General features: G+C 48.3%; 1 protein-coding gene across 1 annotated transcript in view; it reads right to left on the reverse strand.

The window, feature by feature from the left end:
* Positions 1-335: 335 nt before the first annotated feature.
* Positions 336-20,763, reverse strand: part of LOC116809741 (phosphatidylinositol 3,4,5-trisphosphate 5-phosphatase 1-like) — a 109,073-nt gene continuing 88,645 nt past the window's right edge. Inside the window, exons 6-11 of the mRNA XM_032753607.2 lie at positions 19,669-19,756; positions 13,066-13,146; positions 12,870-12,941; positions 11,715-11,838; positions 1,077-1,218; positions 336-393 (exon numbers count right to left, since the gene is read on the reverse strand). Coding sequence (XP_032609498.1) covers positions 336-393; positions 1,077-1,218; positions 11,715-11,838; positions 12,870-12,941; positions 13,066-13,146; positions 19,669-19,756 — 565 coding nt within the window. The remainder of the gene's footprint in view (positions 394-1,076; positions 1,219-11,714; positions 11,839-12,869; positions 12,942-13,065; positions 13,147-19,668; positions 19,757-20,763) is intronic.

Below are 20,763 nucleotides of genomic sequence, written 5' to 3' on the forward strand. Positions count from 1 at the left end.
TTTTTCGTAGAGGTGGGGTCTCACCATGTTACACAGGCTAGTCTCGAACTCTTGGTCTCAGGCAACCGTCCCGCCTCAGCCTCCCAAAGTGCTGGGATTACGGGCATAAGGCACCCACTGTGCCTGGCCTAATTTTTTTGTTTTGTAGACATGGGGTCTGACTATGTTGTTCAGGCTGGTGCAATCCATTTTTACTGCCTCACATGAGCTGCACGGCAGAGAACAATGAATAAGGCCACGATGATGGGTTTTGGCCCCTGGTTCAAATTTCTGAGATGAGGGGTCAGGTCACAAAGAACCCACTCTGGGGGCACAGAGGCCCAGCCTGGGTTTCCCTAGTGGTCCACAGCACCTCTTACCACAGGAACCCGTCCTGGCAGGGGCATCTCACTTCTGCAGAGTGGGGCAAAGTGTAGAAATGAAAGTCTCTGGGATGGAGCTCCAGTCGAGACTCCGATTTAAATCCAGGGGTGGCTCACACCTATAACACCAGCACTTTGGGTGATAGAGGCGGGAAGATTGCCTGAGCCCAGGAGTTCGAGACCAGCCTGGGAAACACGGCGAGACTCTGTCTCTACAAAATATAAAAAATTAGCTGGTGGTGTGTGTCTGTGGTCTCAGCTACTTGTCTCACCTCAGCTGAGGTGGGTGGGGGGATCTCTTGAGCCCAGGAGGTGGAGGCTGCCGTGAGCTGTGATCACGCCACTGCACTAGCCTAGATGGTAAAGTGAGACGCTGTCTCAAGTCAATCAATCAATCAATCCAGGAGTGTCCCAAAGGTTTCCCAAGTCCAGCCCAGAGAAGCTAAAAGCCTTTCCCCCAGGTGTGGCACTGAGTTAGATGTGGGTGATGAAGGATGTGGCCTCGAGGCTGGGAGGCAGCTGGGCAAAGTGAGAAGCCTCCCTGCTCCTGAGACAGTGATGGCTCAAATCCAGGCCGACCTGGAACGTGGTCCTCAACTTTTCTAAGCTCACCTTTCCCAGGTGTGAAATGGGCTGTTCTGGGAACTGAATGAGCTAATGATAAACACTCCCTGGCACACAGCAAGCCTCAAAGCGCTTGTGTCCCCTCCCTACCTCACAGCCCATTTTAGAAGTTTGCTGTCACTTACTTTGGAGTCAGCAAAAACATATTCCTTCCGCAGGATCTTCTCCTTCTCTGTTTCCACCAAGATCACCAACTTATTCAGAAATTTCTGCGACTTAATGAGCTGCAGGACTTAAGAGAAAAGAAATTCATTAATTCATTCATCCACTCATTCAACCATATGAACGGTCTCCATTATGTTCCAGGCACCTGACTATCAACTCCCGTCCCCAAGCTGAGCCCCCAGTTTGTGTCTGGTCTCCCAGCTCCCTCTGCTTCCAGCTGCTCGTCCCAAGAGAGGCTCATGCTTGGGGAGGGTGATGTCTGGAACAAGCAAGAGTTGGCCTGGCGAGAGCAGAGACAGCGTGATCGTCTGTCTTTTCATCTTTCTCCCTGCCTCCCTCCTTCCCCTCTCTCTTCTTCCTTCTTCTCTTCTTCCTCTTCTCCCTCCCTCCTTTCTTCCTTACTCTTCCTCCTTTCCTTCTTTTGCTTTGTTTTTAATTTATATCTAAATTTAATTTTACATTTTACTGTCATCAACAATTAAAAGAGTCAAGTTGTTCTATAAGGTTTTTGCAAACAATAGTCCCCCACAACCCAACCTCCCTTCAGTGTCTAGCTCCCTATAGGCAACCAATTTCAACTCTCTTAATGGATTCTTTTGGAATTTTACTCTGTTTCTTAAAAAAAAAATGCTTAGATTAATATTTTCTGATGTTTCAGTTTTCATTATGTCCTATGACATTTTTGACTGTCCACTATGGAAGATGAAGGTTGAAATTTCTTTCACACACACACCCTGCTCCCCCACCTTGACTCCCTGCCAATGCATAATTTCAGTCCCACATCATCCTTCTAACAATTATATCATAATTTTGGCCAGATAAGTACTCAGTGTTTGTTATTCTGATTATCGAAATGCTATTGACAGACCAGCCCCGATTGTTTCTCTTTTTCTAGACAACTTTTTGTTATTCCTGGAGTTAGTAATTGCCATACTTTTTTTTTATTGTTTCTAATTCTTCCCCAGCTTATAACTCTCTTTTCCATGTGACCAACTACTTTCATCAGTTTCTTTGTCCTGAGGGAGCCTTTCCCAGAGCCTCCGGGTCTTCTCTGGGCTGGTAACCTCGAGGGCTGGGGCACAGCCTTTACCTTGGGGCCTTACTTCATAATCCAGGAATACATTTCTCTCTCTCTCTCTCATATTAAATCCCATTTCTTGAACCCCATGTCTTCCTCTTCTTGGTTTACACCCTCATTTTGGTAGAGCAACATCTCTAGTAGCTTTCCAAGAAAGGAAGAATGGGTGATACATTTTTAGAGGCCTTGCGTGTCTGAAAATTCGACCCTCACGCTTAACTGACAGAACTCTAAATTTGAAATAATTATCCTCTGGACTCTGGAACCTTGTTCCATCATCTCTAGTTTTCAGGATTGCTGGAGAAACAATGTTGTTCTGATTCTCTTGTTCAGAAAAGAGTTAGCAGAGCAGGCCCGAGACTGCTGTCCTTAGAAGGGCTTGCTTGAAAGGTTGGCTTTCTGCCGTCATCTGGGAACTTAGATTTCGGGAGGGCTCCCACCATTCCCAGAGCTGATGAGAGACTTGCTGTGCCTACATTGTTTGTACAAACAGTATGGTTTATGCTGAGTACCTGTTTTCCTTTTGGGAGTCTGTAATCTGGGTACCTGCCAGGTAGAGGGTGTCTATGTGATCAGTCCCCAGTTAACAACCACATTTCACACATGTTGTCACACCTCACTGGGGGAGGAGGGAAGTGTGTCCTTTGTGACTCCACAGAAGAGTGGAGCCACTCCTAATGGTGGCTTGCTGTACTTAGAAGGAAACGTGGGCAGGGCGATGTGGCTCATGCCTGTAATCCTAGCACTTTGGGAGGCTGAGGTGGGTGGATTGCCTGAGCTCAGGAGTTCAAGACCAGCCTGGGCAACATAGTGAAACCCTGTCTCTACTAAAACACAAAACAAAATTAGCCATGTGTGGTGGCAGGCACCTGTAGTCCCACCTACTCAGGAGGCTGAGGCAGGAGAATTGCTTGAACCTGTGAGGCAGAGGTTGCAGTGAGCCAAGATCGTGCCACTGCACTCCAGCCTGGCGACAGAGTGAGACTCCACCTCAAATCAAAGAAGAAGGAAGCGTGAACCTGGCACTCTGGCTCAGCAAACCCACACACCTGGCCCCTGCCCAGTCTCGGCCTTGTCTGAGCCCCAGCAGCCTGGCCATCTCACCAGCCACACTGGCTCCTGTTTTGGAACTGTGCCCAGTGGCCCCTTTCCCTGGTTTGGGCACAGCCAGCATCTTCCTGACACTCAGGTCTCAGGCTCAGACTCTTAGAAGCTCGTGCCTGGTTTCTTCCAGACTTCACCCCATGCATGTGTCTTTTCCCTCAGCTGATTTTGCTCTATAGCCTTTCAATGTAATAAATCACAGCTGTGAATATGATCACCTGCTGGGTCTTGTGGGTTCTCTGAGGGAATCACAGAACCTGGGGGTGGTCTTGTGGGGCCCCTGACACAGGTGTAATCTGTCTTTTGCTCTGAACATTTTTAGGATCTTTTCTTGGAGCCCAGCGTTGTGAGACTTTTCGGGGTTATGTGGGCCTCCTGTGTTGTGTGAGCACTTGGCCATTTTCAACCTGGAGGCAAGTGTGTTTTTTTTTTTTTTTGAGACGGAGTCTCGCTCTGTCACCCAGGCTGGAGTGCAGTGGCGCAATCTCGGCTCACTGCAAGCTCCGCCTCCCAGGTTCATGCCATTCTCCTGCCTCAGCCTCTCCGAGTAGCTGGGACTACAGGCGCCCGCCACCACGCCCGGCTAATTTTTTTTGTATTTTTAGTAGAGACGGGGTTTCACCGTGGTCTCGATCTCCTGACCTCGTGATCCGCCCACCTCGGCCTCCCAAAGTGCTGGGATTACAAGCGTGAGCCACCGCGCCCGGCAAGGCAAGTGTTAAGTGTTATTCTGTTCTGAGACTCTTTCCTGAATTCTTTAATAAATTTTCTCACTCTGTTTTCTCTTACTGACACTTATTATTTTGATATTGGGCCTCCTGAACTGGTCTTCTTCTTCTTTATTATTTATTTATTTATTTTTGAGATGGAGTCTCGCTCTATCGCCCAGGCTGGAGTGCAGTCATGGATCTTGGCTCACTGCAACCTCTGCCTCCTGGGTTCAAGCAATTCTCCTTCCTCAGCCTCCCAAGTAGCTGGGATCACAGGTGTGTGCCACCATGCCCGTCTAATTTTGTGTTTTTAGTAGAGGTGGGGTTTTACCATTTTGGCCAGGCTGATCTTGAACTCCTGACCTCAAGTGTTCCACCTGCCTCGGCTTCCCAAAGCGCTGGGATTACAGGCGTGAGCCACTGCACCCAGCCCTGAACTGGTCTTTTAAATTGTAAAAATATTGCCTCTCCTATTTTCCATCACTTTGTCCTTTTGTTTTGTCTTTTGGGAGCTTTTCTGAACTGTATCTTTCCACTCTTCCATCGGGTTCCTATTTTTTTAAATTACTGCTATAATATTTTTTATTGCCCCAGAGTTGTCCTTCCTTTCCCTTTCCCCTTCTTCCCCCTTCTTTCTTCCTCCTCCTCCTTTTTCACTTTCATTTTATTCTCTTACTATTCCTTTCTAGGTGTCATTCTGTTATTCCACAGGCCCATTTCTTTTTATCTATAGAATTTGATCTCTCCAAGGCTGGGTGCAGTGGCTCACGCCTATAACCCCAGTGTGGCAGGCCAGGTCTCACTAATGCAGGCCTCTGTAACAACTGTTTCAGTACTGACTGAGTGGTTAAGTTAAATATTAAAAGCCAGTGCCCTTATACAAAGGCTGGAATGTAACAAAGGCCCATCAAAAGTTTTGCCTAGGCAAAGGAATTCTTAACAGGACCCATTTAGGATTTAACAAGTTTATTGGAGGTCTGAAGGAACTCCCCAAACCTCCGTGATTTAGCAGGAGACAAGATAGGGGTAATCACCCCAGCACCTGGACCCATTTAAATGAAGTAAATTTACTGAGGCTCCAGAGGAAGGTCTTCAGGACTCAGACCTTAGTTATAAATTAAAAGAAGTTAATCACTTATATCTTTCGATGAGTACACACTTACACGTAGACATACAGCTTAGAAGGTATATAAGCTCTGGAAAACTGTAATTTTGATTTGGTCTGGTGATAATTTCCAGGCCTCCTTCCTGTAACCAGTTACAGAAAATAAAAACTCTCTTCCTCCCCAGTTCATCTGCATCTTGTTATTGGGCCACAAGAAATAGCAGCCCAACCCTCAGTTTCATCCAGGAACACCAGCACTTTGGGAGGCCAAGGCAGGCAGATCATCTGAGCTCAGAAGTTTGAGACATCGCTTGAACCCAGGAGGTGGAGGTTGCTGTGAGCTGAGATCACGCCATTGCACTCCAGCCTGGACCACAAGAGTGAAACTCTGTCTCAAAAAAAAGGAAAAAAAAAAAGAATTTGACCCCTCCAAGTGTTTTGTCTTTGTGTCCCGTCTCCTGTCCCCAGCTTCCCTCCAGTGTCTGGTGATCCTTGGCTGTCTGTGTCCAACAGTGAGGTGGGGTCTGTAGAGCAGGGCTTCTCCACAGGGTGGTCTGATGGGCTGAATCCTGGGGAAACTGCGTGATGACAACACCTTTCCATCTTTGCCCCCGGGCTGATCAAGTTTCCCAGAGAAGACTTCTAACTCCTGCCTAGGGAGGGTGGGGCTGGCCAGCAGCATCCTGGGAGCTGGGCAGGGAAGAAGGCTGGGGTCTCAGCACTCAGCAAGTGACTGTCCCTTAGTCCTCTGTTTTCGGTGGGCTCTCCTGCCTGCAGCAGGCCTGGCATCTCCCAGCCCGTCACCTTCTCCAAAGAAGAATATGCAGTCTTCTGCCAAAGGAGTGAGGAGGAGCCACTGGCTACATGGAGTGGAGTGTGATCTGTTGGGCTAAACTGTCTTTAAATAGACTTCTATCTGACCCTGCTGTGTATAACCCCACCTTCACCCCACTTCTTGGGGTCCCCGAGGCTCTCAGCTCCTGAGCCCTTTGTGGGTTTTGTGTGAGTCAGGGTCTCTGATTTTTCTTCCACCTGCTTAGGGTTTCGTGTTTTGGTTCCTACAAGTGGCTCTCGCTATCCATCTCCTTTCCGGCTTTCAGAATGTTGTTGCTCTCCCATTCTCTCTTTCCCTATGGGTTTTGCCTTCCGGAAGGGAACTGATGACAGAGCATGCATTTAACCATCACTTTGAGCTGGAAGCCTCCCCAAAGGGAAATGACATCAGCCTCGTCTGCACCTCAGTAAGCATCCCACAGTCCGATTCCTACCATTGCTAACCAAATGCTCTGAGACTTTCCCAGTCTGCTACGATCAAGCCATGTCTCCTTCCCCGAATTTCCTTGCCATCTGTTTGCAGGACTGTGCAGTTGCCCCCAGGATGTGACATCTTGTTTGATCAGGATTATTATTCCATCAGGGTCTCTTTCCCTGGTTTGGGCACAGCCAGCATCTTCCTGATACCAGGTCTGGGTTCAAATGGCACAGCATGTCCTCAGAAAGGCTTTTCCCCATTATTGTCATATTTTTCTATTTAAATCCCCAGGTCTAGAGTTTATCATTCCCTGACACATCCTGGTTTGTGTATGTGTGTGTTTGTTTATTTTCTCCTTTGCCCTGATTTGAATGAAACTTTCCTGAAAGCTAGGACCCCGGCTGGCTGGTCCACCTCCTCATCCAAAAGCCTGGTACGTGCATAGCAGTTGCTAGGAGCATGAATATTTTATGATTTGAACATACAGCAACTGGCTGGCTGTTCCTGTGTGTAGAAGACCATGATGCCAAAGCTATTCATGAACATGGTGATTAAAATAGGGTAAGGAAGCTCCAACTCTTGCAACCACAGATTCCCTCCAGGCGAGCACCACTCTATCATAATAACCATGGCTGGAAACTCACCATAAGCCAGACTGCACTAAGGACACACCTTACCCCATTAACTCTCACAGCAACCCCTGTAGGAATCCCTGTCTTGTGGAGGCATCATTGAGGCTTTGAGGAGTTAAGTAGCTTACTTGAGATCATACTATTAGCAAGTCATGGAACCAACACATGCATCCAGTTTACCTAGAGCCCCCACTGCTGAACCACACTGCCTTTCAGCACCAACTGTAAAGAAGTCACTTAAACATGCATCCATGAGAACTGTATGATCTTACCTGGTTTAGGACACATTCGCTCATTCATGCATAGATTCATTCATTCTTGCCTTCACTCTCTCATTCATGTGTGCATTCATTCATTATTACGTTCATTCTCATTCCTGTGTGCGTTCCTTCATTCTTGCATTCATTCACCGATTCATGCATGCATTCTCTCAATATGCATTTACTGATTACTTGCTCTGTGCTAAGCACTGTTTTGGCTCTGGGATTTAGTGGCCAACAACAACCAAAAAAATCCACCTCCCAGCCTTTGTGAAGCCCACATTAAAGGGGGGAGACAGAGCTGGGATTTATGATGGATGACGTTGCAAGTGCCTCAGGCAATTGGCAATCCCTGAGCACGCACTTGCTGAGCCCCAGGGCCCGAGCTGGGGCCTCCAGCGTCCAGGGTATGTAAAGGAAAGACCTTGCCCTTTTTAAAGGGAGGGAATTGGTGAGCAGTCAATTGTGCTCTGATGTGACAGGTGTCACCACAGAAAGGAAGTCAGGCTCCACCATCCTGGGTTGGCGGGAGGACTGGAGCCAGGTGGGCACAGTCCTGGAGAGTGGGCTGGCAGTCTGTGGGTATCCATGCTCTTCAGGGCTCACAAACCTGCTCTGAAATATCCCATTATTATTATTATTATTATTATTATTATTATTATTTAATTTTTAGAGATGGAATCTTGCTGTGTTGCTCAGGGTGAACTCAAACTCCCGGCTCCAAGTGATCCTCCCACCTTAGCCTCCCAAGTAGCTGAGAATACAGGTGCGTGCCACTGCACCCACGCATAGCCCATCCTTAACTAGAGCTGGGTTTTCTTAGGGCCAGTGACCTCTAGTTTAGCTCTTTCACCCATCCCTGATCTGTTTCCACGAAGGAGAATACCCACCTCTCAGCAGCAACAGCTCCAATCCTTACTTGGGCCTTCTGGGCTCTGTTCACACCTAGGACGGCGTGCCCAGCTGCTTCTCTCTCCAGAACCATAGCGAGAGATGAGCAACATGTAATGTGTGATTTCACTAACACCCTCTCCCGTTCCCTGCACACCCCATTCTCTCAGTACCAGTGCCCTCCCCTGACTCACGCTTGGCAAAATCCTATTCATCCTTCAAATCCCAGTCGGAGCCATCTCGGTGGTGTGAAGCCTCTTGCCCTCCCTCCCTAAAAGAGCTAATCAGTCCTCCCTGGGGACAACCTTCCTCTGGAGCACATTCTAATACCTGCCCATGTGCCAGCGTTCCCTTCTCCACAGCAAATCCTTAGAGGAAGCGTTCACGATGAAGGGCTGGCCCACAGAAGATGCTACGCAAACATCTGTTGCGTTAAACCAACAAAAGTTCATAGCACTTCTCAGAACCCTGGGAGGTGTTTCTTTCAATCTTAAGTTTTTTAGTAATCAGGTGCTCTGACAATCTTCACTCGTCGTCTTAACGTTTCCATCTCTTCTTATCCAAGTTGGGGCCACCCCTCTCTCCTTAACAGATGTATTAGTCTGTTCTCATGCTGCTAATAAAGATGTACCTAAGACTGGGTAATTTATAAAGGAAAGAGTTTTAATGGACTCACAGTTGCACATGGCTGGGGAGGCCTCACAATCATGGCAGAAGCAAAGGAAGAGCAAAGTCGCGTCTTACGTGGTGGCAGGCAAGAGAGCTTGTGCAGTGGAACTCCCCTTTATAAAACCATCAGATCTCATGAGATTTATTCACTACCATGAGAACAGCATGGAAAAGACTCATCCCAATGATTTAATTACCTCCTCACTCAGTCCTTCCCATGACAACTGGGGATTATGGGAGCTACAATTCAAGATGAGATTTGGGTGGGGACACAGCCAAACCATATCAACAGATAAGAGAAAACCACCACTCTAAGCTCACTTTCTACACAGCCTTCCTATTTGAACCATCAGTGACTCCCCATTTCTCCTGCCCAACTTGCCACTATACACAGGGGCCGCCATGATGCTATAAGCTCCCCTCTGCAGAACTATGACAGCTATGATGTCACCCCCAGCCATTGCCTGAGATCAGCCTCCCTCATGGCTACCCTGGAAGGGTAATAATAATGGTGGTGGTGGTGACAGTCAATCGTATTGAGCACTCCCTGGAGGCTAAGCACCAGGTACTTTGATGTTCACCCACATAAGACTCATGAGAGCCCTGCAAGACGCTACTGCTATCCCTGCTGGACAGAAGAGTAAACTGAGGACCAGAGAGAAGACACCAGACCCAAGTCACAAGTGGTTGACCTGGGACTCAAGGCTGGGCTACTAGCACCCCACTGTGCTATCAGTGGGTTCAGGATGCACTATTCCAAAATATGGCATCCTAAGCATGTTGAATATTTTAAGCTGAAGGAATTTGAGCAATGGCAGGTGCAGGAAGGACCCTCTGACATTCCTCTAAAGCAGGTTATAGACCCTCATATGAGAGGAGCCCTCCCTATACCTGGGGGACAGAGCATCCTATCTCCAAGGACACAGGGACAGCGAGGAGTCTGAATGCACAGGCCCTGCCAAGGTCCTCCCAGTTCCCCACACTTAGTGCATACTACTTTATTAAGAACAAAAGATGGTCGAGCACAGTGGCTCACGCCTGTAATCCCAGCACTTTAGAAAGCCGAGGCGGGTGGATCACTTGAGGTCAGGAGTTCGAGACCACGCTGACCAACATGGTGAAACCCCATCTTTACTAAAAATAAAAAAATTAGCTGGGCGTGGTGGTGGTCCTGTAGTCCCAGCTACTCGGGAAGCTGAGGCAGGAGAATCACTTGAACCCAGGAGGCGGAGGTTGCAGTGAGCCAAGATCACACCACTACACTCCAGCCTGGGTGATAGGGCGAGACTTTGTCTCAAAAAAAAAAAAAAAAAGGTGCTGATCATGCCTGAAGAAGCCAGATAAAATACAGGAGGCCCACTTAAATTTGAACTTCAGAAAAACTGTGAATCATTGTTGCATATAAGTATGTCCCAAATATTGCATGGGACATACATATACTATATTGGTTGTTTATCTGAAATTCAAATTTAACTGGGCCTCCTGTATTTTTATCTGCTAATTGTGGCAGCCTTAACCATGCCCCTCTAAATGAACTTTGAGACACTAAAGAATAAAAAAAGCTGTTGTAGCCACAGGGACTTGGGGGGCTTCATAGTGGTCTTAAAACCTGACATGGGATGCAAACTATTGTGTGAAGGTTGGGATTTATCTGAGGGAAGGGTCTACGCATTGATCAGGTTTCTCGGGGGAACCCATTGGCCACCCACATGAAGAAAGATGTCCATTCGCCATCAGCCAGAACCGGAGGCTGCTCAGGAAACGCTTGTGCTTTCGTCAACCCTCTGGTCCTGTCTGCTGCTGTTCTCCAGCCCCATGTGGCCCCGCACTGGGCATTGCCTACCCCTCTGCCTCCTGACAACCTGCCTGGCCTCCCTAACCTGGGCCCTGGCCTGCTAGCCCCAGTGCCCATCTCCCAGCATTTGCACATGCTGCTCTGCTAGCTGGGATGCTCTTCCCTCAGACCCCTGCCCGACTGGTTGCTTCTCAGCCTCGGGGTCTCTGCCAATGTGTCTCTTACTCAGAGGAAACTTCTGTGTCTGCCCCTTCTACACTATCCCCTCTTGCCAGTTAACCTCTACCCCATTGCCCTGTTTTGTTTTCTTTGTAGCACTTTTCATAGCTCGATCATCCACTGTATTGACAGATCATCCATCTGATCATTCATCTGTACTGACAGATGTATTTGAGTCTCTATCGGCCACTCAATGCACCAGAATATAAATTCCACGTGGGCAGGGGCCTCATCTGTCCTGCTGGCCCTGGATCCCCTTGTGTTGCCCCTCTGCAGCTTCTGTATATGCATTTGTTGTGTGAAGAGTTTCCATTTTATGGATGAGTTGATTTGATGGTTCTCAACCTGCTAATAGCAGCTGACTCTCAAAGTGGCCACTACATGCTGGGCTCTGGCCTAAAGAGCCTTGTGCATATTATTCACCTAATTTTTATCATCCCCATTTTACAGATGAGGAAACTGAGGGCTAGAGAGGTCATGACATGTCCCAGGTCACACAGCTGCTAAGTGGCAGAGCTGGGACGTGAATTTAGGCAGTTTGGTTCCAGAGTCCATGTACTCACAGTTTAGTTTATCTTGTGCTACAGACACTACCCAATTGTCAACAAGACCTCATCTGTGCAAGGCTTTGTGCCTGGCACTGAGAGGTGATAGCATGGATCACACTGGGTCCTGGTGGGGAAGAGAAGACACACACACACACACACACACACACACAAGCGTGAGCGCAGGCACGCATGCGTGCAGAAGACAGACCTGCAGGGCAGGCCTTCTGAGAGGTGAGCTGAGAGGGCAGGAATTCCACAGGCAGGTGAGGGCCAGTGGTTGATAGGCGCGAGGGGTCTTACTTTTCTTGTGGCTGTAGAACTTGTCCTCAGAACCATCCTTGGACTTCTTAATGATCAGTTTCCCAGACTCAACGTCGACTTTGAGCTGCATTTTCTGAGGAATCCCCAGAGACTCTGCCTTCACCTTAGAAGGGAAGAGATGTGTCACTCATTGATTTTCTGCCTGGGCTTTTGCAAGGCTTCCCCGCCCGAACCCCTTGTCTACATGGCTGGGCAACCTCTGGTGGGCGTCCTTCATGGGGCCACTGGGCTTCTTTCGCCCCAGCGGCGCACGTGCACATTTCCACGGGCGTCTCCCGGGAATCACAGAGACTCTCGGGGCGTCCCCCTCGTCCACTGTGTGTGGGGGAGCCGTTCTGCCAGTAGGTTTGGTGGAGGAAACAGACGAATTGCTGGAAATGGTTCATTCACTGATGACTTTGACAACACTCATTAATCTGATGTGTCACCTACTTCCAGAAAGGATTTTAGTAATAGATTTAAACTCCCAGGCCTTGTTACAACCACTGATCGAACATTTAATGATAATAATAGAAAAGAAAACCCACAACAGTTGTGTAGGCATGCTCAGAAAATGGAAATTTATCTTAATAGAGGATTATCACCAGGTCTAGAAAGGACTTTGGGGTGGGGAATATGTGTGTGGCGGAGGGAGTGCGGGTCTCATACTGGATTCCTGAATGTGGGACCAGTGCTGGGGTGAATATACTAGAATTTCTGGGGATTGTAAAGAAAAACACATTTTGGGTCAAGCCTGGAGATTCTAATCCAGTCATTGTCAGGGAAATCACAGGAATCGCATGGGTTTTTTTCTGAATTCCCCATCCCCTTGAGGCAGTACTTTGCAGCCCTGTCTGATGTCACTCATCTCTGCCATTTTGAGAAGGACAAAGTTTACATGGTGCCTGGCCCAATGAGACACTCCTCCCTTGTAGCTTCCCTCTGAAGGGGGTTTCCCAGTCACCTCTGGGTGCCCGTTCTGACGTTGAACCACCGTTACAGCGACAAAGGTCCACCAACTGCCATTCTTGGCTAATGGGCTCCTTGCTCTTCCCCAGCTCAAGCCCCAATCCCTCTTTCCACAGGAACAAGAACATGTCTCTCTGCCCGGCTGTGGAGCCCAAGCCCAGGCTCTGCTGTCCCATGGCCACTTACCTCAAAGGTGACTGGAGGGATAAGGGAGCGCCGGTGGGGAGACTCAGGACCCTCGTGCAGCAAGGCCTTGACCTGTGGGCAGCAGCGTTAGAGACAGAGGGTCAAGGGGACACCAAGCCTGTGCGTCTGGACATTCTCCATGCAAAGAGGGGACCAAAGAGGGGACCAAGAGAAGCCGCAGGAGCCCCACACGTACCTTGTCTTCAATAGATGACAACAGGCTTGTCAGTTGGCTGAGCTTGGACACCATGTTGATGGGATTGGCCTCACCAGGAACCTGGGAGAGGAGTGGGAGAGGAGGGAAAGAGGATCAAGGCGGCATCACTGAACCTGAACCATCGAGAGGCAACGCACTGGGTGCTCTCCGCACCTCACCCCATTCCAGCCTCCCTGCAGCCCCACAAGTTCTATTATTATCCCCTTCCGGCAGATGAGGACACAGGGATCTCTACAATCTTCTCAGAATTCACATGGCCAAAAAATAGATCTTCATTTCTTCTTCCCTCTAAATCTGCCTCTCCCCCAGTGCTTCTCACCTCACCCACTCCGTTGCTTAAACAAAACTCAAGGACTGTCCTTGCATATTACCTTTCCTCCCTCCTACACCTCCTGCATGGTGTTCCCGTCCTACTTCCAAAATAGACCCAGCCCTGCTGCTTGAAACCCCAGTACAGTTCTCCACATAGAGAAGAAAATGATCCCGACCCCTTCCCTGCCCTCCGAGTTCCTATATGATGCAGCCCCCCACCTCACCTGCCCCACCAAGATCTGAGCCACTCTCATCCTCAACTCACATCTGCCTTGAGCTTCCCTTCTGAGGAATCTCCAGAGACTCAATTTCCCCTGGGAGGGGCACCTCCTCATCATTCAGGTCTCAGCCCCGCGAAGATGTCTTCCCTGACCACCCTGTCTAAAATAGCCACCAGGTCACCTCTACCAAGTTGCCTTGTTTGGTTTCATATCAATCACCACCAGCTAAAGTTATCTCCTTCCAATGTGTTCATTGTATGTCTTCCCTGCTGAATGGAGGCTCCATGAGAATGGATATCAAGAGGACTGTGTTCGGTACTGCAACCTTGGGGCTCAGAACAGTGTCTGGCCAATGAAGATGCTCAGTTAAGTTGTTCAGTATATATAGGGCCCAGAGAGATGAACTAACTTGTCTGAGGTCGCACAGCTAGTAAATGGCAGAGCAAGATATGTATCCTGTCTGCCTGATGCCAAGTGCATGGTCTCATGCACTTATTCACAGAAGAAACATTTACAAAGCATCTATTCTACGTTAGACATGCTGCCAGGTGTGGAAATGCAGAGTTAATAAGATACATTATTAAGTTATTAATACCTTATTAAGTTAATAATAAGAGGTGGAATGATAAAATCAGACATATGCATGACTAATGTGAACACAAAGCAGAATGGAACCAGGGTTATCACCAGCCATGTGATGTCCCTTTACCTCACTCCTTGCTCAATATAGCAGCCAGGTTGCACTTGCTTTTGACCTCAATTTTCCACCCAGCTACTTTAGTGTACTACTTTTACTATCACCACCTCCGTTACCACTGCTGCCTCTGTCAAAATGATCAATGGCACTGCCGTGATCAATAGGATTCCCTTCAACAGCACCACCAGAGTCATCAGCATGGCCACCACAATCACCACAAACACCACCATCACTACCACCATCTCCACCCCATCACTCCCACCATGATCATGTCCACCTCCACCATCACCATCACTACTACCACCTCCACCCTCATCATCACCATCACTACCACCATCTCCACCCCTACCAGTCCTACCATGATCCTGACCACCTCCACCATCACCATCACTACCACCATTTCCACCCCCACCACTCTCACCTTAATCATGATGACCTCCACCATCACCATCACTATCACTATCTCCACCCCTATCACTCCCACCATGATCATGACCACCTCCACTGTCACCATCACTACCACTGTCTCCATCCCTACCACTCTTACCATAATCATGATGACTTCCACCATCATCATCACTACCATCATCTCCACCCCTACCACTCCCACCATAATCGTGACCACCTCCACCATCACCATCACTACCACCACCTCCACCCTCACCATCACCATCACTACCACCATCTCCACCCCTACCAGTCCTACCATGATCATGGCCACCTCCAACATCACCATCACTACCACCATCTCCACCCCACCAGTCCTATCATGATCATGACCACCTCCACCATCTCCATCACTACCACCATCTCCACCTATTATTTTCACCATGATCATGACCACCTCCACCATCACCATCACTACCACTATCTCCACCCCTACCACTCTCACCATAATCATGACTACCTCCACCATCACCATCACTATCACCATCTCCACCGCTACCCTTCCTACCCTGACCATGACCACCTCCACCATCACCATCACTACCACCATCTCCTCCCCTATCACTCCCATGTGATCAAGACCACGTCTACCATCACCATCACCATCACTACCACCATCTCCACTCCTATCAGCCCTCCCATGATCATGACCACCTCTGTTATCACCATCACTACCACCCTTAGACACCACAACATTCCCTGTCCCAATAACCATCACTCCACCATTACAGCAGTTAATAATTGTCAGTGCTTTCTCTAACCACTTTTTGGTCTTTCCCTTGCTTCTTAATAAAGCTTACAATTCTTCTATAGTTATTGTCAATCGGGGAAGTGGCTTGAAGGGGTGGCACTAAGACTTAGGCAAGAGAACAACAGAAGGGCTGCCTGTTGGTTGAGAAGAAAAGCTGGTCAGGAGATGGGATAGTTCAGGATTCCCTTGTTTTAGAGTTATTTATCTCATAAATAATTGAAACGGTAGCACAGATTCAAGCTTCCTCCTTTTCACAGTAGAAGACATTTGGAATGACCTGCCTTCACCCCGGGCAGTCACCATTCAATTGCAGGTCCCCCGCCCCCCACCGGCTCTCTCTTTGGATTTGTGACTTTTGGGAGGGGAGATCTAACAAGACCTTAGAGAACATAAGTGAAGTTACTGACAAACAGGGCGTTTGTGCTTGAAACGAAAAGTATTAGAAAAATGCTGGAGCTTTCCCCATACTTCTGCCTAATGATGATTTGATGAGTTCTTAATGATACGCCAAGCACATCTGAAATATATTAAGTCATCTAATCCTCACATGTCTTGATTTTTCTAATCCTTGTTTTGCTGATGGGGGAATAGAGTCAGAGTGGTGAGTTTACAGCTGGTATAGACCTGAGATTTGAAATGGGGGCTAGCCCAGTGGTCCTTAGCTGGTGGCGATTTTGCCCTCCAGGGGACATTTGGCAATGTCTGAGACATTTCCAGTTGTCACAGCTGGGGGATGCTAATGGCGTCTCGTGGGTAGAGGCCAGGATGTGGAGGACTCCTGGAGTGCACAGGAGTCCTCCACGACAGAGAACAATCCAGTCCCAAATGTCACCAGTGTCGAGGCTGAGGATAGAATTCACAGCTTAGCCTGTTAAAGGGTAGACTGGTCTGACTGCTACCTGAGGGTTTACATCAGCTGACCCAGTTTTTTCACTTTGCTTTTCAGTTGCACTTTTCAAAAAAAAGGAAGTGGGCTCCAAGGCAGGTTAACCATCCAAGGGAGGCTACCGGCTCTCCTTTCTCACACAGGGCGGACCCAGGTCTCCCCCATCCCCCAGGACAGCCAGCATCTTGATAACATTGCGTTTCGCCTTCCCAGCAGTCCTCGAGTAACCACACAGGGCTTTGGGTGTCCCCAGCTTGTCTTGCCTACTTAAGGGAAAGGGCCTCATGTTGGTGAGAGTCTAGCAGGGTCCAACGTCTCACACACCCAGTTTCACTCACTCCTTAACCAAACCCTGCAGAGACATGACTGTCCCCATTTCACAGATGGAGAGACTAAAGATCCATGAGGGTGAATCAGAATTTGAACTCAGGTGTTTCTGATCCATGGACCAATGTTCTTTCCTCTCCTCAAGGCACCCTCAACTCCATCCTTGATTTCTGAATTCCTAAAGACAAATCAAGAATAACCTTTTCTGTTTTTCTTCAAGACTCAGGGTCTCATAAAAGGGAGGGGAGTGTGGCAGCAAGACACACCCTCCACCGTGTGGCTGCTCTGTCCCGCCACCAAATGCAGAGACTGGCCTCCACCAGGCAGCACCGTAGCTGGGACTGCAGCTGGCCTCTCTCTCTCGAGGCTTTTTCTCTCTTCTAATCTACTTCAAAGACTTGACTGTGCATTCTTCCACTCAAACTACTTAAGTTCAAGTGTTGGGCAGAGCCCCTGTTTTGTCTAGATTTGCTTTTACTTTCTTAGAAATTAACCCATCATTCACTTCGGAGAAAGCAAAAAATTTTTTTTCTGAATTTTGAAAGTTGCACAAGTAGAACACAAATTCATGTTCTCCGTAGAAAACTCAAACAAACAATGCGGGCAAACTCAAAATCCCCCTTGGCCCAGTCCCTTTCTCCCCAGTCTCATCCCTGCATTGTGGTGACCAGCGTGGCCCTTTGGGTTTAAATCCTTCCCATCTGATTTCCTCGTGGAGACTTCCATCAGAGTGTCTATATCATCCTGCCATCTGCTTTTCCACCTAACAGTAGCCTTGGAGATCTTTCCAGAGCAGTGTTCACACCTTAGAATAGAATTCTGCACCACTGCAGTTCACCAGCTCTCTATGTTTATGTGATTTTCTTTTTTTCTTTTTCCTTTTTTGTTTTAGATGGAGTCTCACTCTGTCACCCAGGCTGGAGTGCAGTGGCACAATCTCGGCTCACTGCAACCTCCACCTCCTGGGTTCAAGCAATGCTCCTGCCTCAGCCTTCCAAGTAGCTGGGATTACAGGCACCCGCCACCACGCCTGGCTAATTTTTGTATTTTTGGTACAGACAGCATTTCACCATGTTGGTCAGGTTGGTCTCGAACTCCTGACCTCAGGTGATTCACCCGCTTCGGCCTCCCAAAGTGCTGGGATTACAGGCGTGAACCACCACACCCGGTCTGTTTATATGATTTTCAATGTTTTGGCCGGGCGCGGTGGCTCACGCTTGTAATCCCAGCACTTTGGGAGGCCGAGGCGGGCGGATCACGAGGTCAGGAGATCGAGACCACGGTGAAACCCCGTCTCTACTAAAAATACAAAAAATTAGCCGGGCGTGGTGGCGGGCGCCTGTAGTCCCAGCTACTCAGAGAGGCTGAGGCAGGAGAATGGCGTGAACCCGGGATGCGGAGCTTGCAGTGAGCCGAGATCGCGCCACTGCACTCCAGCCTGGGCGACAGAGCGAGACTCTGTCTCAAAAAAAAAAAAAAAATGATTTTCAATGTTTTTTCTTTTACTTTTTGTGTGCTTGTAGTCCCTAAGAAGCTGCCGACATATGGAACTGTGGGCTTGAGGGATGCCTGCAGTTCACATTTTCATACAAATGGCCAAAGTGCCGTTCAGAAAACCCATTTCCATTTCCAACAGCAGAGGAGTGAGCCCCTGTGAGCACCTCTTCCACCCCACACCCTAGTCAAGTCCTGACTCAACCATCAACTTGAGCATCAACTCTTTGTCCATCTAATAGGCAAGAAGAGACCACCTTGTGTCAAATGTCATTTCCTGGTTACTAACAAGGTGAGGTTGAACACCTTTTCATATCTATATTGGCTATTCCCTGTCCCTCTTCAGTGAACCGCCTTGTTTATAGCCTTTCCCTGTTCTAAAAATTGGATTGTTTTTACTTAATTATTTGTAGGAATTTTTAAAAAAACATGGCCAGGTGTGGTGGCTCCCACCTGTAATCCCAGCAGTTCAGAAGGCGGGGCAGGAAGATCTTCAGAAGTTTGAGACCAACCTGGGCAACACAGTGAGACCTGTCTCTACAAAACATTTTAAAAGGAGACTGGCATGGTGGCGCACACCTGTAACCCCCAGCTATTAGCTGGTGCAAAAGTAATTGTGGTTTTAATACATGGGAGGCTTAGGTGGGGTGGATCGCTTGAGACCCGATGTTTGAGGATGCAGTGAGCTGTGATTGTGCCACTGCACGCCAGCCTGGGCGACAAAGCAAGACCATGTCTCAAATGAAAATAATAATATAAACATATGAATGCTTTGTCTGTAATCCTTTGCCCCTAAGCTTTGTTGCAGGTATTTTCTTCTGAGATACAGCTTTTGCTTTTTTAAAAAAAAAAACTTGTTAAAACTTTATTGATGACACCTTTTGTTATCTGTAATCCTTTGTCCCTAATCTTTGTTGCAGGTATTTTCTCCTAAGATACAGCTTTTGTTTCTAAAAAAACGTGTTAAAACTTTATTGATGACACCTTTTGTTACAGACATTTGCTTAATGAGCAACACGACCTTGGCCTCCTGCCAGGCCATGAGCAGGTGCAGGGGTTGAGGGGGCACCTTCATCCTGCTCCTCCTGGGACAAGAGACAGGATCAAGAGTTTAGGCATCTCCTGTTTTTCTTTCCTTTCAGTTTCTGATGAGAAATGATGGGAACAGGCCCTGCTTGCCCCCTTATTTGGCACAAATAAGTTTTGCTGATGGGTGCATAATTTGAAATCTTTATTCCTCAAATCAAAATCTGGCAGTGGGAGACGGCTTCCTGGGAAGGGCAGGGGCTGAGGCTCCCACCCCCAACCCCAGCGTACCTGCTTGCTGTTGCCCAGTGAACACACGATGGGCAGTGCTCCCCTCTTCCTTCTGAGCCCTCAGGACTGGCTAACTCAATCCTCCTCCCTGGTGTATTAATCTCACCTTTTCAACCCCAAGACCCTTTACCTGAGGACGTGGACGGAGGCCCGGGGAGAGCTGCTGGTCAAATAACCTCTGCAGAGACTCCAGGGATGGGAGGGTCCGGACGACTTCTCTGGGGGCAGGGAACAAGGTGAACATCAAGGATTAGTGGGCACCAGAAACAGTCTTCCATGGCAGCATGGGTTCCAGCCCGAGATGAGGTCACTGTCGGTTCAGCAGAAGCAGGTAATTCTCCCCAGAAGGACAAGCCCGGGCAAAGATCAAGGCTTGCCAGGACTGGCCGACCCACACTCGGCCCCCATCCCTTCCCAACCCACAGCAAACTGGAATTGATGTGTAGTCCTGATCGTAGCTGGGTTTTGCTTTAGCCAAACTACACTCTATAGCCTGTAGAAAATTCAAATCTAGAGTGACAAAATGACTTCACTTAGTCATCCATGGTTCCCAACCTTCTGTTTATCTCACACACACACACACACACACACACACACACACACACACACACACAGGTGTTAACAATGCAAATTTCTTGGCTCCTGCCTGATAGAGTCTAGAATCTGCATTTTAAATATCAGGGCTGCCCAGTGCTGGTGATCTGTGGATTCTGAGGCAAATCCCCTCCTAGCAGCCCAAATGCAGGCTCAGAGGGATTTTCCCATCATCACATCCATTGACAACTCCAATCCTCAGGCTTTATCCACTGTTTGTTCCCAGCTCATCTTTCTCTATTGTTTTAACATAGGGGGGCAGACGATTTTGGTTCTACTTTTCACTTATTTTTTCATCAAAAACTGTTCATGTTTTTACATATTTAACATTCTAATGATTTGAAAATAGTCTATCAAGTAAATGTGCTGAAATCGATCGCTAGATATTTGGGTTACTTTGAGATCTTTGTTATATTAATAAATGCTGCTCTGGGCCAGGCGCGGTGGCTCACGTCTGTAATCCCAGCACTTTGGGAGGCCAAGGCAGGAGGATCACAAGGTCAGGAGATCGAGACCATCCTGGCTAACACGGTGAAACCCCATCTCTACTACAAATACAAAACAAAATTAGCCAGGCGTGGTGGCGGGCTCCTATAGTTCCAGCTACTTGGAAGGCTGAGGCAGGAGAATG

Source organism: Hylobates moloch, unplaced genomic scaffold (genome assembly GCF_009828535.3).
Source record: "Hylobates moloch isolate HMO894 unplaced genomic scaffold, HMol_V3 SCAFFOLD_1, whole genome shotgun sequence".
Taxonomy (NCBI): domain Eukaryota; kingdom Metazoa; phylum Chordata; class Mammalia; order Primates; family Hylobatidae; genus Hylobates; species Hylobates moloch.